Below are 17,285 nucleotides of genomic sequence, written 5' to 3'. Positions count from 1 at the left end.
TTGTTTATTATTTTAATGCAGTGCTTTAATGTAAATTCCAGACCTTATGTCTTTATCCATAGTATTTCAGAGTGTCTTTCCAATAGATGCCTATTTATAAGTATTTTAGAAATCAATAGAATTACCACATCTAGCAAAATTAATTACAATTATGTAAATACAAATATTCAGTTTTCCCCAACTGTGTTAAAAGGTGTTTCCTTTAAATTCCCTTTCTTTCTAGGGAAATGTTGTTGACAAGGCTCACATCCTGCATTTCAACTGCTGGTTCTTAAATTTCTTTTTTTTTAAAGATTATTTATACATAGAGAAGTGGGGTACAGGTCAGAAGTGCAGGTAACGAGAGGATTCAGCAGAGACAGAGTGGGGAGCAGAACAGGCAGAACGATGAAGTACACTGCTGAGGGGAGCAGCAGGTGGGGCAGGGGAGATCTGCCGCACCAAGTGGGTCAGCTTCCTGGCCAAGAATCGAACTCATGCTGCAGTGGCTTCAGAGAGCTTCGCAGTGCTGTGCTTTAACCCGTTGCACCACCAGGCAGGGCTGTTTTTAAACTTCTTCTAACCTCTCACCCCATCCAGATCACATGAATGTAGGATCTCCCACATTCCAGACTGGCCTGACTTTGTAAACTACTTTCTCAGGTTCACATAGAGGAACAGATTGGGGAGGGCTTGGAAAGTGGCCTGCTCAGGGGGTTACTGCAAGAATCCAGGCCAGAGAGAGTGGTGCCGGGACGGGATGGGCAGTGGAGGTGGGAGAGGTGGGTGGATGCTGGCTGCTTACAAGGGGCAGCTGAAGGGCCTGGCGTGGACCGCGTCAAGTGCCCCTGTGGGAGCAGCGCCAGTGTCTGCTAGGGGAGACAAGGCCTGCCCTCCAGCACCCAAGGGTGTGCGCGCCCTCTGGGATGGGTTTGGACCTTTCATCACTGCTCACCTCTGCAGGTTCCCCCTGAAGGATGGCCCCCGGCTGCAGGCCTGGCTGCGGCACATGGGCCGTGAGCAGTGGGTGCCCAGCTGCCACCAGCATCTGTGCAGCGAGCACTTCACGCCCTCCTGCTTCCAGTGGCGCTGGGGGGTGCGCTACCTGCGCCCAGATGCAGTGCCCTCGATCTTTAACCCAGGCCCCAGCAAGGTAAACGTCTGCCACCAGCCTTTTCTACCGGAAAATGTGGAGTCTGGTCCCCAGTCCTTTCCTGAGTAAAGTGCCCCTAAGGAGTCTAACCCCTACACCTGCTTGAATTCCTGCCCTGAGGCCCACTCCCCCATCCCTCATCCTGTCTTCCAGAGGGAGCAAAGCAGCGGAAGCAAGGAGAACCCTCAGGTGCCACCACCTCTGCAGGAGGCCACGCCCCAGCCCCCAGGCCCAGCCAACCCCCAACAAGGCCCTGTACACCTGGTGGTACTGGGGCCAGCATCTGGAGGCCCTGAGGCCAAGGCCACTGTCTTCCTGACCCCGATGCCCCTTCCACCAGCAGCCCCAGCACCCCCACACGGAGTCCCTCCCCAGCACCCCAGGGCCAGGCTGGGTGCCGTGCTGGGAGCCCTCCAGCAGAGGGTGCGGCGGCTCCAGCGACGTCAGGAACAGCACCAGGCACAGCTGCGGGCTCTGGAACAGCTGGCACAGCAGCTGCACTGGGAGAGCCTGCTGGCACGGGCACGCCGGGGCCAGCTGCATGGGGTGAGTGCCAAGGGGCACCCGGACTGGCAGCCCCTGGGCAGACAGCCCCATCCTTGCTTGGCCCAGCAGTGCACATGTTTCCTGACACCCCCCTTCTCACTTTGACCTTCCTTCTCCTCCTCCATCCCCCACCCTTCCTCCCCTTCCCTCACTGCCCTGGGATCTCCCATCTCTCCACAGCTTCCTGGACCAGAGGAAGCCCGAACCTTCACCATCATCTGCGGAGGATCTGACATAGCCATGGTCCTCACCCAGGGTCCTGCAGTTCCCACACTGGATGTCAAGCCCGAGCTCCTGGACACTCAGCCCCTCAGTGCATTAGGACCGTGACAGATAATGTCATGGGACAGATGGCGGAAGGTGAAGGAAGAGACAGCTTGCCCAGCCCCACCACCCATGCCTGTGGCATAGCAGTGCCTCCCTCAAAAGCCTGGCTCCCACCGCTCCTCCTGGGGGCCCCTGAACCTTACGGCCCATCAGCCTAGACACCCAGGAGCCCCAGCATCTCTGGGTGACTGCTCCTCACCACCCCAACTCAAATCTTTGTAGTCTGTAAAACAGTCTTAGAGCAGAACAAGGGTTGTTTGTGTGGGAAGACTTATATCTGGTTCTGAAGAGCCTCACACCCTTTCCCAAGCCTGGTGCCAAGCTGGGGATACAGCAGTGCACACATCTGACAAAATCCTGTCCTCGTGGTGCTCACATTCTGCTGGAGTAGAAGATGAACCAGGGCCCTCCCTGGTGGCGCAGTGTGTTGGAGCGCTGCACTGCAAAGCTAAGCCAGGCTGTGGCCACTTCAGTGCCTCCCTGGAGGTGACCACATGGTGCAGCAGACCTCTCTTCTCTCGCCTGCTGCTCCCCTCAGCAGTGTACTTTGTCGACCTGCCTGTTCTGTTCCCCACTCTGTTTCTAGTGAATCCTCTCGCCACCCCTGCATCTCTGGCCAGTACCCTAGTTCTGTATGCTTAAATAAATAAAATCTTTTAAAAAAAAATAGAAGATGAGCCAGTAAACTAATAAACAATATAATTTGAAATTGTGATAAATGCTATAAAGATGGGTTGAAAATAATGTGGCCAGGGGGTGGAGGCCTCCCTGGTGCTACAGTGTTTAGGCAGAGACCTGGATGATGAAGTGGCATCCTGGAAGGCACGTGGCCTGCTAAAACAGCTCCTACAAATGCCTCAACATCTAGGCTATCGGCTGGAGTGTGACAGTGTTGCTATGGAAAAAAAATAAAGTAGGGAAGGACTGAGTTGTATAACAGGACGATAGAGCAGAGGAGGTCTTGCTGAGAAGGCTTCAATAAGTTAAAGTCTAAAACAGGAGCAAGGAGGAGCACTCCCTGGTGGTACAGGGGGTGAAAACCCAGCACTATGAAGCTCACCATAGCCACTGCAGCATGAGTTCAATCTCCAGCCAGGGAGATTGAACCCACATGGTGCAGCAGACCTCTCAGGTCTCGCCTGCTGCTCCCCTCAGCAGTGAATTTCAGTCCATCTGCCTGTTCTGCTCCCCACTGTCTCTGGTGAGTCTTCGCACCTCCTGTACCTCTGGCCTGTACTTAGTTCTTGTATGCATACATAAATATATCTTAAAATAGGGGCTCTCCCTGGTGATGTAACAGGTTAAAGCACCACTTTATGAAGCTCTCTAAAGTCACTGCAGCACAAGTTCGATCCCCAGCCAGGGAGCTGACCCACATGGCACAGCAGACCTTTTCTGACCTGTCCACTGTTCCCCTCAGCAGTGTACTTTGTCTGTCTGCCTGTTCTCCCCACTCTATCTCTCACCCACCACACCTCTGGCCTGTACCCCAGTTCTGTAAAATAGAAAATAAATTAAAAAAAATAATAATATAGGAATGAGGAAACCAAGCATCTGGGAGAAGAACATTTAGGAGGCACAGCCTGGGGCAATGAGGAACAAGGATGCCAATTTAGTTGGAGTGCAATTAATGAGAAGTTGGAGATAGTAAGAGGGCGGAACACACTGGGTCAGTAGGCTGTAGCAGACACTGGCTTTGACCTGGAGTTAAGATGCAGCGAGCAGATGCCCCTGAACTGGGAAAGCCCAATGTGAGAGATGTCAGTAGGTCCCTATGGCTGCATATAGGGTGCAGATGGGTGGGATGGAGGAGGGCCAGGGAGACCAGGCAAGATGAAATGTTGTCCAGGTAGGAGAGGTGAAAATAGACTGGGATGAGGAATGGGGGTGACAGGTGAGATCCTGGAAATATTTTGGAGAAGCTGCGACAGCCAAGCCAGGGTGATGCAGCCAGGAGGCCCTGGACCCTGGGTTGCTCCCAAGCCCCCACCCTTACTGGGGGGATACAGGTTCTGAGAGTTGGTGGGGTATTAGCAGATTTGTCCCCTAGACCCTGCTACAGCCACAGTGACGGAAAACCCAGACCTGCAGCCAGCTGCCTGGGTTCAAGTTCAGCTCCATCACTTACTTGCTGTGTGCCCTTGGGCGAGTAGCTTAACCTCTCTGGACTGACGAGTGCTATCTGAGTACTCAATAGTGATCACGATGGTGTCCATGAAGGTGTCTCTACGACTCATCCCTCCCTCGGAGACACCCTTCCAAACGGCAAGCGTGGGGTGGGGGCAGGTCTGAGGTTTCAGGGGCAGAAAAAACATCACCACATACCTACATACCTACACCTCTGTTCAACAGGAAGTTCCTTTCACGTGTGTGTGTGTGGGGGGGGAAAGGACAAAAAGACCCGCATGCCTTCCCCATCCCTCTCCCTTTGTCCTGCCTTTGCATCAACTCCTGACTCCGTGTCCCGCATCATTTTCTTCGTGGGCATCGCTTCCTCCTTTTCCATCCTCCCTGGGTATCCCCTTACCCGCTCGGCCTCCAGCCTTTCCTTCAATGCCAGCAGCCTCCGGGTACCGCCTCCCCCCCCCCCACCCGCGCCCAGTTGGGGGTAACAAGGCGCATGCGCAATCAGGGCCCCTCCTCCCTCTCCATCCCCCATCGGCGTCTGGGCCTCATCCCCTTCTCTGTCTCCCTCTCCTCCCCCATTACTTCCCCAGACACTGACACCCCAGTACTCCAGTCTCCCCAGTCTCAGCTTTGGTCTCCAGCCCCGTCTGCCCGAGGTAAGATGGGAAGAGGGGAGGCCCGTGGAGAAGGGGAGGGCCGAAGCATCCTGCATCCCGAGATAAACAAACCCGGGGAGGGGGCGGCCTAGACTGAGGGGCCTGACGCGAGAAGAATGGGGGGCTGGGCCTGAGGGAAATGGTAGGCGCTGAGCCCACATACCAGGGTGCTGGAATGGGTAACGGGCGGGCGCACCTGTGATTGCTCAAAACCCAGAGCTAGGGGCGTGGGAGCCAGACCGAGCTCCGGGAGCTTTCAGGGGCTCGGATTGCGGGGGCCGGGGGGGGGGGGGCGGGGGGCCTGTAGCTGACCTCTGCTTCCAGGATTTGCCTGAAGGTCGCCCCCAACTCTGCACCCGCCCTCCCCGAGGGCCACCGAGGACCATGACTAAGACAGATCCTGCCCCGATGGCCCCTCCACTCCGAGGAGAGGAGGAGGAAGAGGAGGAGGAGGAGGAACCTGTGCCCGAGGCTCCCAGCCCCACCCTGGAGCGCAGGCAGAAGCCTGTTGTGCACCCCTCCGCACCTGCCCCCCTTCCCAAAGACTACGGTAACCACCCTACCCACCTTGGAATCTGGCTGGAGCCTCGGGTGGCCAGGGAGGTTGGGTTGAGCTCTCAGTAGAGATGGTGGGAGAACTCTGGGGGATTCGAAGGTGGGCCTGAGTGGTTTGGCACAGTCCTTGGGGTCCCCCCTCCCTTCCTTCATTCATTGATTCATTCACTCATTGGAGAATGGAAGGGAATAATCCTAATCTTTGGTTTATGACACATCATTCAATCACTTATTCATTCTACAAGCCTTTGTTGACGGTCTAGCTCTATACTAGGAGTTGGGGAACTAGCATAGAACAAGAAACACCCGGTCTTTGCCCTGAGAAAACACATAGATCTCAATAACAACCAAATAATAACAGTAAAGTATAAAGACTTGATGAGAATTGTTTGCTGTGAGCTGCCGGAGCTTTTTAAGACATGGTTTTCCTGGGGAACCTTTGAAGAAGACCCAAGGGTGGGCTGGGGGTTGAGCTGGGGAAGGGGCAGGGGAAAGGTTCTCAGGAGCGATTGCTTCAGGCACCAAGGTGCCAGGGTGTGGAGCTGAGAGGTGGCCTCTTGGGGAAACTGAAAATGTCTTATCATCCACCAAGCCGTGTTTATCCACTGCTACTACCTGTGACCAGCCGCGTGCTGGGTGATAGCAATGCAATGGCGAGCTAACCAGGCACGAGCCTTCTCTCTGGCAGGAGTGACTATCTGAGGGATTCCATAACGAAATCTGCCACTTGCTGATAGGAGTGCTGCGAGAAAAAAATGGAGATTTAACGGAGACTGGCTAGGGGGCAGCACCCAGAGACCAAATAGTCAGGGCGGGATTAATACACCAGGGGGGTATTTAAACTGAGACCCAAGGCAAGAGGAGCAGTCTGCCAGAGGCCGGCTGGCGAGTGTTCCAGAAAGAGAGCAGCAAGTGCAGAGGCCCTGGGGCAGGACTGGGCTGGGGACAGAAGGATGATGGCGCTGCAGTTAGGTCGCAGTCCGAGCTGGGTGGAGAGGCGGGCAGTGGCCAGCCCTGGGGGAGCTTCAGAGGCCTCTGGATACGTTCCAAACGGCATGAGAGCTGGGGGTTGGGGGGTGTTTAAGAGCAGAGGATGGTGGTCTGATTTATATTTTTAAAAGCTCCCTCTAGCTGCTGGGTAGGGAAGGTGGAGCGCAGCCAAAGTTGCCTCTAAGAGGGAGCTTTTAGAAAACACTGGCAAGGAATCTCAGAAACCAGGCACCAGGTTCCAGGAGGAGGCCTAGCCAGCACAGGGAGGAGGGGGGCAGTGTCGGGCCCAAGAGGCTCCCACTGACTGCTGTCGATAGAAAAATAAGAAAGTTATCTGAGTGTCGGGGGCGGGGTCCACCCTAGGACTGCAGAAAATCCTCTTTGCAAATGTCGCCTAGTGGGAATTCAGAGGATCGAGGCTGGGCCCTGTCGAACAAGGAGCATTTGGTCACAGAGCGAGATGGAATCTGGAAATGTGCGCTGGGGCAGAGAGCAGTAAAGTGGACTCCAAGAGAAAATCATGTATTTGTTTATTTAAATTGATTACGTTTGTACGTGAGTTCAGTGGCATGCCTTGCGATAAGGCAGTGAACAGAAACAGTACTTCTCTGGAGGACAAGCAGAAATGGAAAAAAAAGAAGGAAAAGCGTGAAGAACGAGTCAACAGATTAAGTCATGATGTGCTGTGATTAAATAAGACAGTAGGTAGGCAGTGACGGACAAGGAGGTCGGGTGAAGTGTGGTGACGGACCGATCGGCAGGACACAACCCCAAGGAGCTGGTGAGTCCCCAATCCTACATCTGACACGCTCAGAAGAGGTGACATTTGAACAAAGACCCACAGGCCTTCAGTAGATCTGAGGACAGACTGCCCCAGCAAAGGAAGCGGCAAGTTCAAAGCCCCTGAGACAAGAATTTGCCCGGCATGTTGGAAGGACAGAAGGCTGCCAGCGTGGCTGGAGAGAAACAGGGCAGCGAACAGACGCGGCCAGTGTGTGCGGACCCTCGTGGGCTGTGGGAGACTGTCTGCCCTCTTGAGTGTGCTGGGAGCCAGGCCTGTCTTTGAGCCGAGGCTGCTGTGGTGTGACTGGGTTTGAAAGGACACGTGAGCCGAATGCCTTCTCTCCAGCTTCCTGGGCTCAGGGTAACCTGGCTGTTTTCATTCAACATGCACTGATTCCTGCCGTGTGCCAGGCCCTGTGCTGGGCGCTGAGATCAGTCGAGACAGCAGTATACAGGAGAGTCCAGCCCTGGGTGGGGGTACCGTTCCCCTGGAGACCCCCTGGCTGGGCATAGGTTGGCTCCTGCCTTTGGATATATTTTTTTGGTGGGCTGCACAGTATTGGAAAGCAGTTTTTCTTAAAAACTGAGATTCCTGACTTTTGATTTTTTTTTTTTTTGCTCTGGTGGAGATTTCACCAAACTGGGTCCATTTTGTGCAGGGCAAGTAAGCTTGCCCCTTTAGGCATGCGGGATGCCAGCCTCATTTCTTACCAGATTGTTTCAAAGGGTACGGCTGTGCTTTGTGGGAAATGCCTGGTCTGTCTTCCATTTTTCAGAACAAACTGGGCATCCAGGTTTATTTTGAAATCTCATGCCAGCCACATATAAAATGCCTGTGGCCCGTGCGCCATGAATTTGTGACTCAGAGTTAGAGGGTCTTAAAGGTAAAGAGCTGGAGCTGCCACCCCCACCCCACCCTGTCTCAGGATGGGAAGAGGGTTCAGCTTGCCTGGAGTGACCGGGGACCTCTTGCCCACCCCCACCCCCAGCCTTCACCTTCTTCGACCCCAACGATCCCGCGTGCCAGGAGATCCTGTTCGACCCACAGACCACCATCGCTGAGCTTTTTGCCATTGTGCGCCAGTGGGTACCCCAAGTCCAGCACAAGATCGATGTGATTGGCAATGAGGTAGGAACTGGAGAAAGCAGGGAAGGGAAGGATGGGGGCCCTGTGTATTTTGGGTGACTGGCTCTGGACCCCTGGTGCTTCCAGATTCTGCGTCGAGGCTGCCATGTGAACGATCGTGACGGGCTGACCGACATGACGCTGCTTCATTACGCGTGCAAGGCTGGGGCGCACGGAGTCGGTGAGCCCCCATACCCAGATCTGACATGCTCCCAAACCACCCCAAGCCCCAGCCTACGATCCCCCATCCTGAACCCACAGCCTAAGATGCCAAAGTTCAGGCCCTGAGGCCCACCGCCGTCTCCATGCCCTGGGCCACGCCCCGGAGAGGGGACCCCAGCTGACCCGGGGTGTTGTGCAGGGGACCCCGCGGCGGCGGTGCGTCTCTCACAGCAGCTGCTGGCCCTGGGCGCCGATGTGACCCTACGCAGCCGCTGGACTAACATGAACGCGCTCCACTATGCTGCGTACTTCGACGTGCCGGACCTCGTCCGCGTGCTGCTGAAGGGAGCCCGGCCGCGAGGTGAGGGCGAGGTCCGGGCTGGGAGGGCGGCGGGCTGCCAGCAAGAGGAGGGCTCAGGGGGCAAGACCCTTGGCAGCGTGACGGTGATGGGGCCGAACCGCGTGAGAGCCTGGGTGGGACCCATCACCCCAGGGCCAGGCGGGACCTGATGGGGAGGGGGTGTGGCTGGGCGGGAGGGCCCAGACCTAGGAAGAGGGGCGGGGCTCTGCGTCTGCGCAGAGACTGGCATTGGGGCGCCGAGATTGGCATTGGGGCGGGAGGGCCTTCCCGGGGCTGGAAGGTGGGGGAGGCCGGGGTGCCCGCAGCAGCGTTCATCCGGAGTTCCCCTCTCTCCCACCTCGCAGTGGTGAACTCCACGTGCAGTGACTTCAACCACGGCTCAGCCTTGCATATCGCTGCTTCCAACCTGTGCCTGGGCGCCGCCAAATGTTTGCTGGAGCACGGTGCCAATCCAGCGCTGCGGGTACTGCCGCCTTGACCCAGCCCGATGGATCGCCCCTGCCTGTCCTCGCCCCCTGTGCTGACCACTAGGCCTCCTGGGCGGGGTGTGGGGCCCCCCACACCCCACCCCACCCCCAAAAGTATTAGAAAAACCATCTCATGCAGTCCACCAAAAAATAACGTGTTAAGGGCAGGAGCCAACCTGTGGCCATCTAAGGGGGTGCCCAGGGGATTCCCCGTTCTCCCCACCCCTGTTATTCTCTGCTGTGTGTTGCTCTGTGGAGTAATGTCAGCACCCAGCAGAGAAGCAGAGAGCATAGGTGATTTGTCCGTAGTCACTCAGCAGGGAATATCCTGGCTAACTCCATGGCTGTATATTGACACTTTGGGACCACAAAGCAGAACTGAGATCTCTGTGAAAGAGAGGGTTGCCCCTGGCCCCCTAAGTTCTCTGTCTGACCTCTGACCACCGCATCTGTCCATTTGGAATCTGGACCCTATCCATTTATTCTGCAGCATCTCAGGCATAAATATCTTGGGGGAACAGGGCCTGTGCCCTACGGCCCTGCCTCTCCTCGTGCAACGTTGGCCAGCTCTGACCTAGTATCCACAGACGCCCACCCCCTCAGATGGACCCTGCCAGTCTTGGGGTCTGTGGGGCAGCGCCTTACAGAGGGACAAACGATAGCCCTGAAGTGTGACCTGGATTCCCTGCTGGCCCCACCCACAATTAGCCCCGCCCACAATTATCTGCCACCCCCAGCTGAATTCTCAGGGGCAGATTTCCCTTGGAACTCGGTCTGCCCCTCATTGCGCCACGGTCCTCCTTCCCATCTTCACCTGGGTATGACCTGCTTTGCTTCCCCCGGGGTTGGCTTTTGGGGTTTTGCCTTTTGTTGGGGGGGGAGGCTCCGCCCCTGCCACTGAGCCCTCATCCCCTCTCTTCCCGTTGATTCCCAGAACCGAAAGGGACAGGTGCCGGCGGAGGTGGTTCCAGACCCCATGGACATGTCCCTGGACAAGGCAGAGGCGGCCCTGGTGGCCAAGGAACTGCGAACTCTGCTGGAGGAGGCCGTGCCGCTCTCCTGTGCCCTGCCCAAGGTCACGCTCCCCAACTATGACAACGTCCCAGGCAATCTCATGCTCAGCGCCCTGGGCCTACGCCTGGGAGACCGCGTGCTGCTGGACGGCCAGAAGGTCAGGAGCCCCGGGGCCTGGCGGGGCAGGGCTCGGCCCTCAGCCCTGCATCGTGGGCAGGATGCAGGCTGCCCTCACAATCATCCACACAGTGTCTGTCTCACTTAGTAGCTGCTCTCTAGCGGCTCCTCTGTGCCCCTATGCTGAACCCTCTGTCTTGGGGCTTGGGTGAGACAGCTCCACCGCCCGACAGTGACAGCCCAGCCAGCGGAAAGAAGCACAAGGAAAGTGATCACCTACCTTTGCACCTGAGGGTCCCCTGGACCTTGTGACTCCCCCCCCCCCACTCAGACCCCAGCTCTGCTCCCTGGGTGGTCAGTGGTTTGATTAGACAGGCACAGGTCAGAGCAGTCAGGGCTGTAATGAGGAAGAAAGATAAGGAGGAATGAACCAGGAGAAGAAAAGGAAAAGGGGTCTCAGGTAAGTGGAGCAGGTGTAAAGGCCAGAGGGTAGCATCTTTCTTCATCCCAGGAGTCTGGCTTTTTTCTCCCTTTGTCATTTATGTTGCTGTTATTTTGTTGACAGTCCCAGTTTGATTCATTGATCTGGTGTCCCTCTGGTCCGTATAGGCCTTGAACCATCCATATTGATGAAGGGCTGTGTCAGCCCCAGCTCTGCTCTTTCTGAAGTTGCATTCCTAGTGATGGAGAGGGAGGCAGGGAGCAGTAAGGATTTTGAAAATCATTAAATGCTTGAAATTAGTAAGTTGTTGCTGTCTGGGGAGAAAGGTGGTATTAGCTGAGATATTCCAGGAGGGCTTCTTGGAGGAGGTGATATCTGAGCAAAGTTGGGAAGAGCTTGCCCTCCAAAAATATGGAGACTATGGAAACCACAGGTGCAGAGGCCCAGAGGAGGGAAGGGACAGTGGGGTTGGATGGACATTCTCCAGGCTGGGTGAGGTGCAATGGTCAGATGGTTGAATCACAGCAGTCCAGAAGGCACTGGAACATTTTGGACTTTATTATAGAGTGAGAAATCATAAAGGTCATGTTTTACTTCCTAATCAGGATAGACCTATCTGGAAAGCTTTCTGTACATAACTAAATCCATGTGACAATTCTGGAAAGTAGGAGAGTTGAGACCCTCACACATTTTATAACCCAAAAGACTGTAAGAAACTCAAACTCAGAGAGATGAAGCCCTTTGTTGTTTTTTCTTTAAAAAAAAAAATCACTTTTATTTAGAAATAAGCAACTGATGTACTCAAACAGCCTGAAAGTTTCCTACAGACCCTGTGATGTTACTGTTTTGTTTTTTTTTAAGTAAAAGTGTCTTTTTGCTTTTTCAAGATTTAGTTATTTATGCATATAATAACTGGGGTATAGGCCAGAGGTGCGGGGTGGGGGTGGGGTGAGATGACTCACCAGAGAGTGGGGAGCAGAGCAGGCAGATTGACAAAGTACACTGCTGAGGGGAGCAGCAGGCAAGTCAGGAGAGGTCTCCTGTGCCATATGGGTCACCTCCCTGGCTGGGGATTGAACTCATGCTGCAGTGGCTGCGGGTAGCTTCATAGCACTAGGCTTTAACTCCTTGCATCACTAGGGAGGCCCCAGATGAAGCCTTTCGTCTGAAGAAAATAGCAACGTCTGCTCACTTAGAGAAGAGGCATCACACATAGTGTGGTTTGGGCAGTGTGCTGTGGGGCTTGAGGCCAATGATTCTACTCTCTGGTTATTAATTGTCAATTTCTTCATCTGTGAAATAGCACTAATAACAGAACCCACATTGGGGACTGCTTGAGACCTGAATTAAGTTAAAATGTATTACACCCTTAGAACAACTAAGTGTTCTCTGTGTGCCAGGCACTGTTCTAGTCCCCACAGCAATCATCCAGAGTAGGCATTGTTGATTAGCCCTTTTTAGAGAAAAAAAGAACTGAGGTTTAGAGAGTGAAGCAGCCTCATTGAACCTAATTATCCTCCTGGGGACTCTGCCCCTAAGCAACTTTAGGTATATTAAAAATGTCTCCACCAGACAAATGACTTATAAGTTGATTGTTACCCCTCTTTTACAGATGAAACTAAGCCCCAGCAGCTCCCTGAAGCAAACTCACAGGATATTAATAGCCTACACCTCCTCAGCACCAGGCCCCTTTCTGGGGACTTTCTAATACCCTTTCTGACAGCCCTTTCTCTGTGATGGAAACGTCTGTACACCTCATAGCCACACGTTATGGGGAGTCAACGAACACCTATCATACGATTAGTGCAACTGAGGAAATGAATTTTAAACTTAATTCTAAATAGTCACTTGTGGCTATTTCCTGCCCTGGACAGGGCCCCTCTCTAGCAATCCTATAAAGTGGGGGCTATTTTTGTTCCCATTTTGCAGATGAGGACAGAGGCACAGTGAGGTTCAGTCCTACAGCCATTAACGGTGATGTCTGAGCCTGGGGTGCCCTCCTGCACATCATCAGACTGCCTGTGTGCCAGCGATCTGTCATGGCCTCCCCAGACCACAACCCCCCCAGCCTTATCCCCACTTGTCTCTTCAGACAGGCACACTGCGGTTCTGCGGGACCACGGAGTTCGCCAGCGGCCAGTGGGTGGGTGTGGAGCTGGATGAACCAGAGGGCAAGAACGATGGCAGCGTTGGGGGTGTCCGGTACTTCATCTGCCCCCCCAAGCAGGGTTAGTCCCACCTGGGCCCCAGAAGGGTGGCGGTGGGGTCACTCGTGTTCTGATGCCGCTGACTGGGTTCTGGGAGTTGAGGGTGATGGTGGGGCAGGGGGCAGAGGCCTGGATGACTGCCAGCTCACTCTCTGTCCCCCCAGGTCTCTTTGCCTCTGTGTCCAAGATCTCCAAGGCCATGGATGCTCCCCCCTCGTCCGTCACCTCCACGCCTCGGACTCCCCGAATGGACTTCTCCCGTGTCACTGGCAAAGGTCGCAGGGAACACAAAGGTCAGAGGGGGAGCCCAAGGGATGAGGGGAGCCAGGGGTGGGGCCACTCTGGGGAGCCAAGCACTTGTGGCTTGGTTTCTCCTCAGACCCAAACTCCGTTTCAGGGGATGGTCTCAGTTCCTGACACCGTGACTTGATTTCTTCTTGGTCTCAGCACCGGCCCTGCTCGGTTCCTAAGATCTATATGGGTGCCCTGCCTTCTATGACTTAGTGTTCCCTCAGGACCAAAGATTCCCCTCAGTTTTAGGGACGAATCTGTGGACTCCCTGGAGGTCCTTGGATACCTCCCCCTTTCATTTTAAAAGAACAGTTTCTGGGCTCCTGACTTCCGTATCTCAGCTTTTAAAAATTGTTTAAAACATTCATTTATTTATGCATACAAGAACTGGGGTACAGGCCAGTGGTGTGGCGTGAGAGGATTCGCCAGAGGTGTGGCGTGAGAGGATTCACCAGAGACAGCGTGGGGAGCAGAATAGGCAGATCCACTGAAATCCACTGCTGAGGGGAGCAGCGGGGAGACAGGAGAGGTCTGCTGCGCCCTGTGGGTCACTCCCTGGCCGGGGATTGAACTTGAGCTGCTTCATAGTGCTGCGCTATACCCAGTGCACCAAAGGACCCTATGCTCAGCTTTGAGAAAGGAATTTTGGGCTCTTCAGGTTCCCCTCCCCCACCGCAGTTCTCCGGTAGCTGGGGTTCAGTTTCCTTTCAAGCCCACAGCCCCACAGTTCTGAGGCAGGCTCTGGAGAGCCTCTGGTTGGCACTGTGCCCGAGAGTCCACCTTGGGGCTTTCTAGGAGACCTGGGGTCCAAAGAGATGGTGCCTGGGCCCCACTCTTCCCCCTCTGCTCTGCACCTCCAGGCAAGAAGAAACCCTCGTCATCCCCGTCTCTGGGCAGCCTGCAGCAGCGCGAGGGAGCCAAGGCTGAGGTGGGAGACCAGGTGCTCGTGGCGGGCCAGAAGCAAGGGGTTGTGCGCTTCTACGGGAAGACAGACTTTGCTCCAGGTGAGTGTGGGCAGCTGTTCGGGGGCGGGGGGGACCTCCAGGCGTCCTGACACCTTCCTGCTGCAGGTTACTGGTACGGCATCGAGCTCGACCAGCCTACCGGCAAGCACGACGGCTCTGTCTTTGGCGTTCGGTACTTCACCTGCCCCCCGCGGCATGGAGTCTTTGCACCAGCTTCCCGGATTCAGAGGTGAGCCCTGCCCCAAGCCAGGGCACCATCCAGAAGCCTGATCCCCTGAGATGTCTCCTCTTGGGTCAGCAGGACAGTGCGGGTACCCACTCCCATCCCGGGGTCCTTTCCGTATGCCCCCCCCAGCGCCTTACCTATTGGCCATACCCTGGCCTCAATGGCTCTGACTCCTCCTGTCTCCCCAGAATTGGTGGATCGACCGACCCCCCTGGGGACAGTATTGGAGCCAAAAAAGTGCATCAAGTGACAAGTGAGTTGGGAGATGGGGTGTGGGGAGGGAGGAGTGTGGGTTTGGGGACAGGAGGAAGGGCCTCGGGTTCTCAGGCATCTCCAGTATTTCACTGGGGACACAGTGTCCAGGCAGTGGTGAGTCAGGACCCCACAGGGACAGGTGCTGCGGGGTAGGTGGGAATGATCATGACAAGGCTCTGGGTAGGCATTGGGCACATGGGTAAATACTGGGGGGACACAGGGTGTATCATTAACACACATTCCAGATGGGTGTTCAGTGTGAGTTCCAGGTGGGCATTTGGGACGTGGCACTGAGGGCACAGATGGTCTGCCATCTTCTTTTCTGAGACTTGCCCCCCTCTCCAGTGACGCAGCCCAAACGCACCTTCACGACAGTCCGGACCCCGAAGGACATCGCATCAGAGAACTCCATCTCCAGGTGGGTAGCCAACCCCGGGCCTGGCACCTCTGAGATATTCAGGCAGAGGCTTCCACATGGCACTGGGCACAGAGATCTGGCGTTCTAGTAGGGCTGGAAACTTGTGATTTATCAGCTAACCCAGAAAGTCTGTAGTGGGGGGGGCCCACACTAAATTCTGGTGACTTCAACTTCTAAGGGGTAGGTAGAGGAAACAATACCTGTCCTTGCCACAGCAGCCTGAGAATGCACAGCCAAGAGATGGAGGCAGAATCCAGAAAGGTTAAATCCCAACCACTCTGGGAAGGAACTGGGGCACGAGGGGGTGGATCCAGCTGTTTCTGCTGCCTGCATCAGTGTAATGTGGTTCTCCTCAGGTTGCTCTTCTGCTGCTGGTTTCCTTGGATGCTGAGGGCGGAGATGCAGTCTTAGAGGCCCTGGACATATAGCAAAGACACAGCACCCCCTCTCGTGTCTCCTGACATAAGGAGCCCCCATGTCACCCTGAGATAAGAGATCCCCAGTAACACATCCAGAATAGAGACCCCACTAGCCAGCCCTCAATCACTGAGGCCCCATTATTAACATGATAACCCCCCAAATACAGAACCCATGTTATCCAGAAAGAGATTTCCTGAGTGTAGCACCTTCAGGCTAGTCCCTGTTCCCAGTCCCTCAGAGTAGACCCTCTAATTAACAGATTTCTACATCACCCCAAATGATGGTGACCTCCACATAATGCTCCATACCAGAATATTCCCAGGTCACTCATCACTGGATCAGAACCCCCACTAGCAAAGACACCCCCTCCCATCAAGTCCCTGTGAAATAAACACAGGTCATACCTCCAGAGCAATAGAGTCACAGGCCTTCATCCCACATTTAACATCAGTTCCCTCAAGATGCTGTGACCCTAGTGGTCAGCTCAATTTCCCCGCCATTAACAAAACCCCTGTTCTTACTCTTCAAGAAGAGACCCACATTAACCGGCCCTACTGTCACCCCTAATTTATAGACACCAAAACAGTCCTGGAAGTGCTAATTACAGGACCCCCAAGTCTTCCTGTCCTCTGCACCCTCAAGAAACCCCCAGTGCCTTGTATGAAGCCCTCCCCACATGGCCCAAAGCCCCTGTGCTGGCCAGGCTCCCAGAAAATTCTCTATTTTTTAAGTAATGACTTCCCCCTTGGGGGACCCCAAATTTGGAGACCCCATTATGACATCCTGGGGATCCTAAGCCCTAGAGTAAATAACCAAACTCCCTTATGCACCCTAGTTCCATAACCCCTAGAAAATCCCAAGGCCCTAACTCCCAGGACCCCCAAATCATGGATTTTTGGGGAAATCCCCAGGGAATCCTAAATTTAAAAATCCAATCCCAAACCCCCCAGGAAACCCCAATTCTGGAGGTCCTTGTGCCCGGGATGGAGGAGACTGCAACCAGGATGTGCATCCCAGGCAACCAAGGTACCTCCAGTGCTCTTCATAGCCACCCGGAGACCTCAAACTGGAATTCTCAACCCTGGAACCCCGGAGGACTTCGATATCAAGTCCATGGATCTCAAGACATTAAAATCCCAAAGCCCCAGCCCCAAGGGAACCCCCAAATCCTACAGCCTCCATCTTTACTACATGAAGGGCCTCAAGGCCTTGAGGGGATCCCTAATCCTGGAGCCCTCACTTCAATCTACCTTCTGGTCACAGGTTCAAAACACCCAATCTGAGTAACTGGCCCCAAAGGACCTCACAGGCACCAGGGCCAGGCCAACAGCCTGAGGGAGACCCTGAAGACCCAGGGAGGTCCAGGGCGGACCTGGGGCCTTCACCACCAAGGACAGCTCACGACTGCCCCTTCACTGCATGTCCCCTCAGCATGACCCCTGCCCCCGTCAATAAAGATGTTTCTATGGCTTCTCTGTGTCGGGTCCGTGTCTGGGAGTTAGCGCCCGGTTTCTGTACCCGGGATGGGGGAGGCTGGGAGGGAATCCTCCCTTCCATCTGGGCACAGAATGGCAAAGTCTGGGGGAGTCCTGACATCTCGCGTTTTTCCTCCCGGGCCCCAGGGGCGGTGTGGATGGCTCGTTTCTGGAGCTCTGATTGGTCCCTGCCAGACGAAGCCCCTCTCTGAAGGGCCATTAG

The 17,285-nt window shown here is 55.0% G+C and overlaps 2 protein-coding genes across 2 annotated transcripts in view; both read left to right on the top strand.

The window, feature by feature from the left end:
- Positions 1-2,472, top strand: part of THAP8 (THAP domain containing 8) — a 4,920-nt gene extending 2,448 nt beyond the window's left edge. Inside the window, exons 2-4 of the mRNA XM_012730554.1 lie at positions 943-1,132; positions 1,286-1,678; positions 1,859-2,472. Coding sequence (XP_012586008.1) covers positions 943-1,132; positions 1,286-1,678; positions 1,859-2,008 — 733 coding nt within the window. The 3' untranslated portion in view covers positions 2,009-2,472. The remainder of the gene's footprint in view (positions 1-942; positions 1,133-1,285; positions 1,679-1,858) is intronic.
- Positions 2,473-4,640: 2,168 nt separating this feature from the next.
- On the top strand, positions 4,641-17,058 carry CLIP3 (CAP-GLY domain containing linker protein 3). The gene is made up of 14 exons (XM_004690554.2): positions 4,641-4,788; positions 5,113-5,338; positions 8,106-8,245; positions 8,330-8,423; positions 8,604-8,765; positions 9,110-9,228; positions 10,167-10,403; positions 12,898-13,033; positions 13,177-13,305; positions 14,164-14,307; positions 14,374-14,497; positions 14,683-14,747; positions 15,095-15,167; positions 15,524-17,058. The coding sequence occupies exons 2-14, from the start codon at positions 5,173-5,175 to the stop codon at positions 15,576-15,578; spliced, it is 1,644 nt and encodes a 547-aa protein (XP_004690611.1). The 5' UTR covers positions 4,641-4,788; positions 5,113-5,172; the 3' UTR covers positions 15,579-17,058.
- Positions 17,059-17,285: the final 227 nt, after the last annotated feature.

This window comes from Condylura cristata, unplaced genomic scaffold (genome assembly GCF_000260355.1).
Source record: "Condylura cristata isolate star-nosed mole 26May11 unplaced genomic scaffold, ConCri1.0 scaffold00028, whole genome shotgun sequence".
In the NCBI taxonomy this organism is placed as follows: Eukaryota; Metazoa; Chordata; class Mammalia; order Eulipotyphla; family Talpidae; genus Condylura; species Condylura cristata.
The sequence above is the reverse complement of the archived record's forward strand: the minus strand, read 5'-3'. Positions and strand labels throughout refer to the sequence as shown.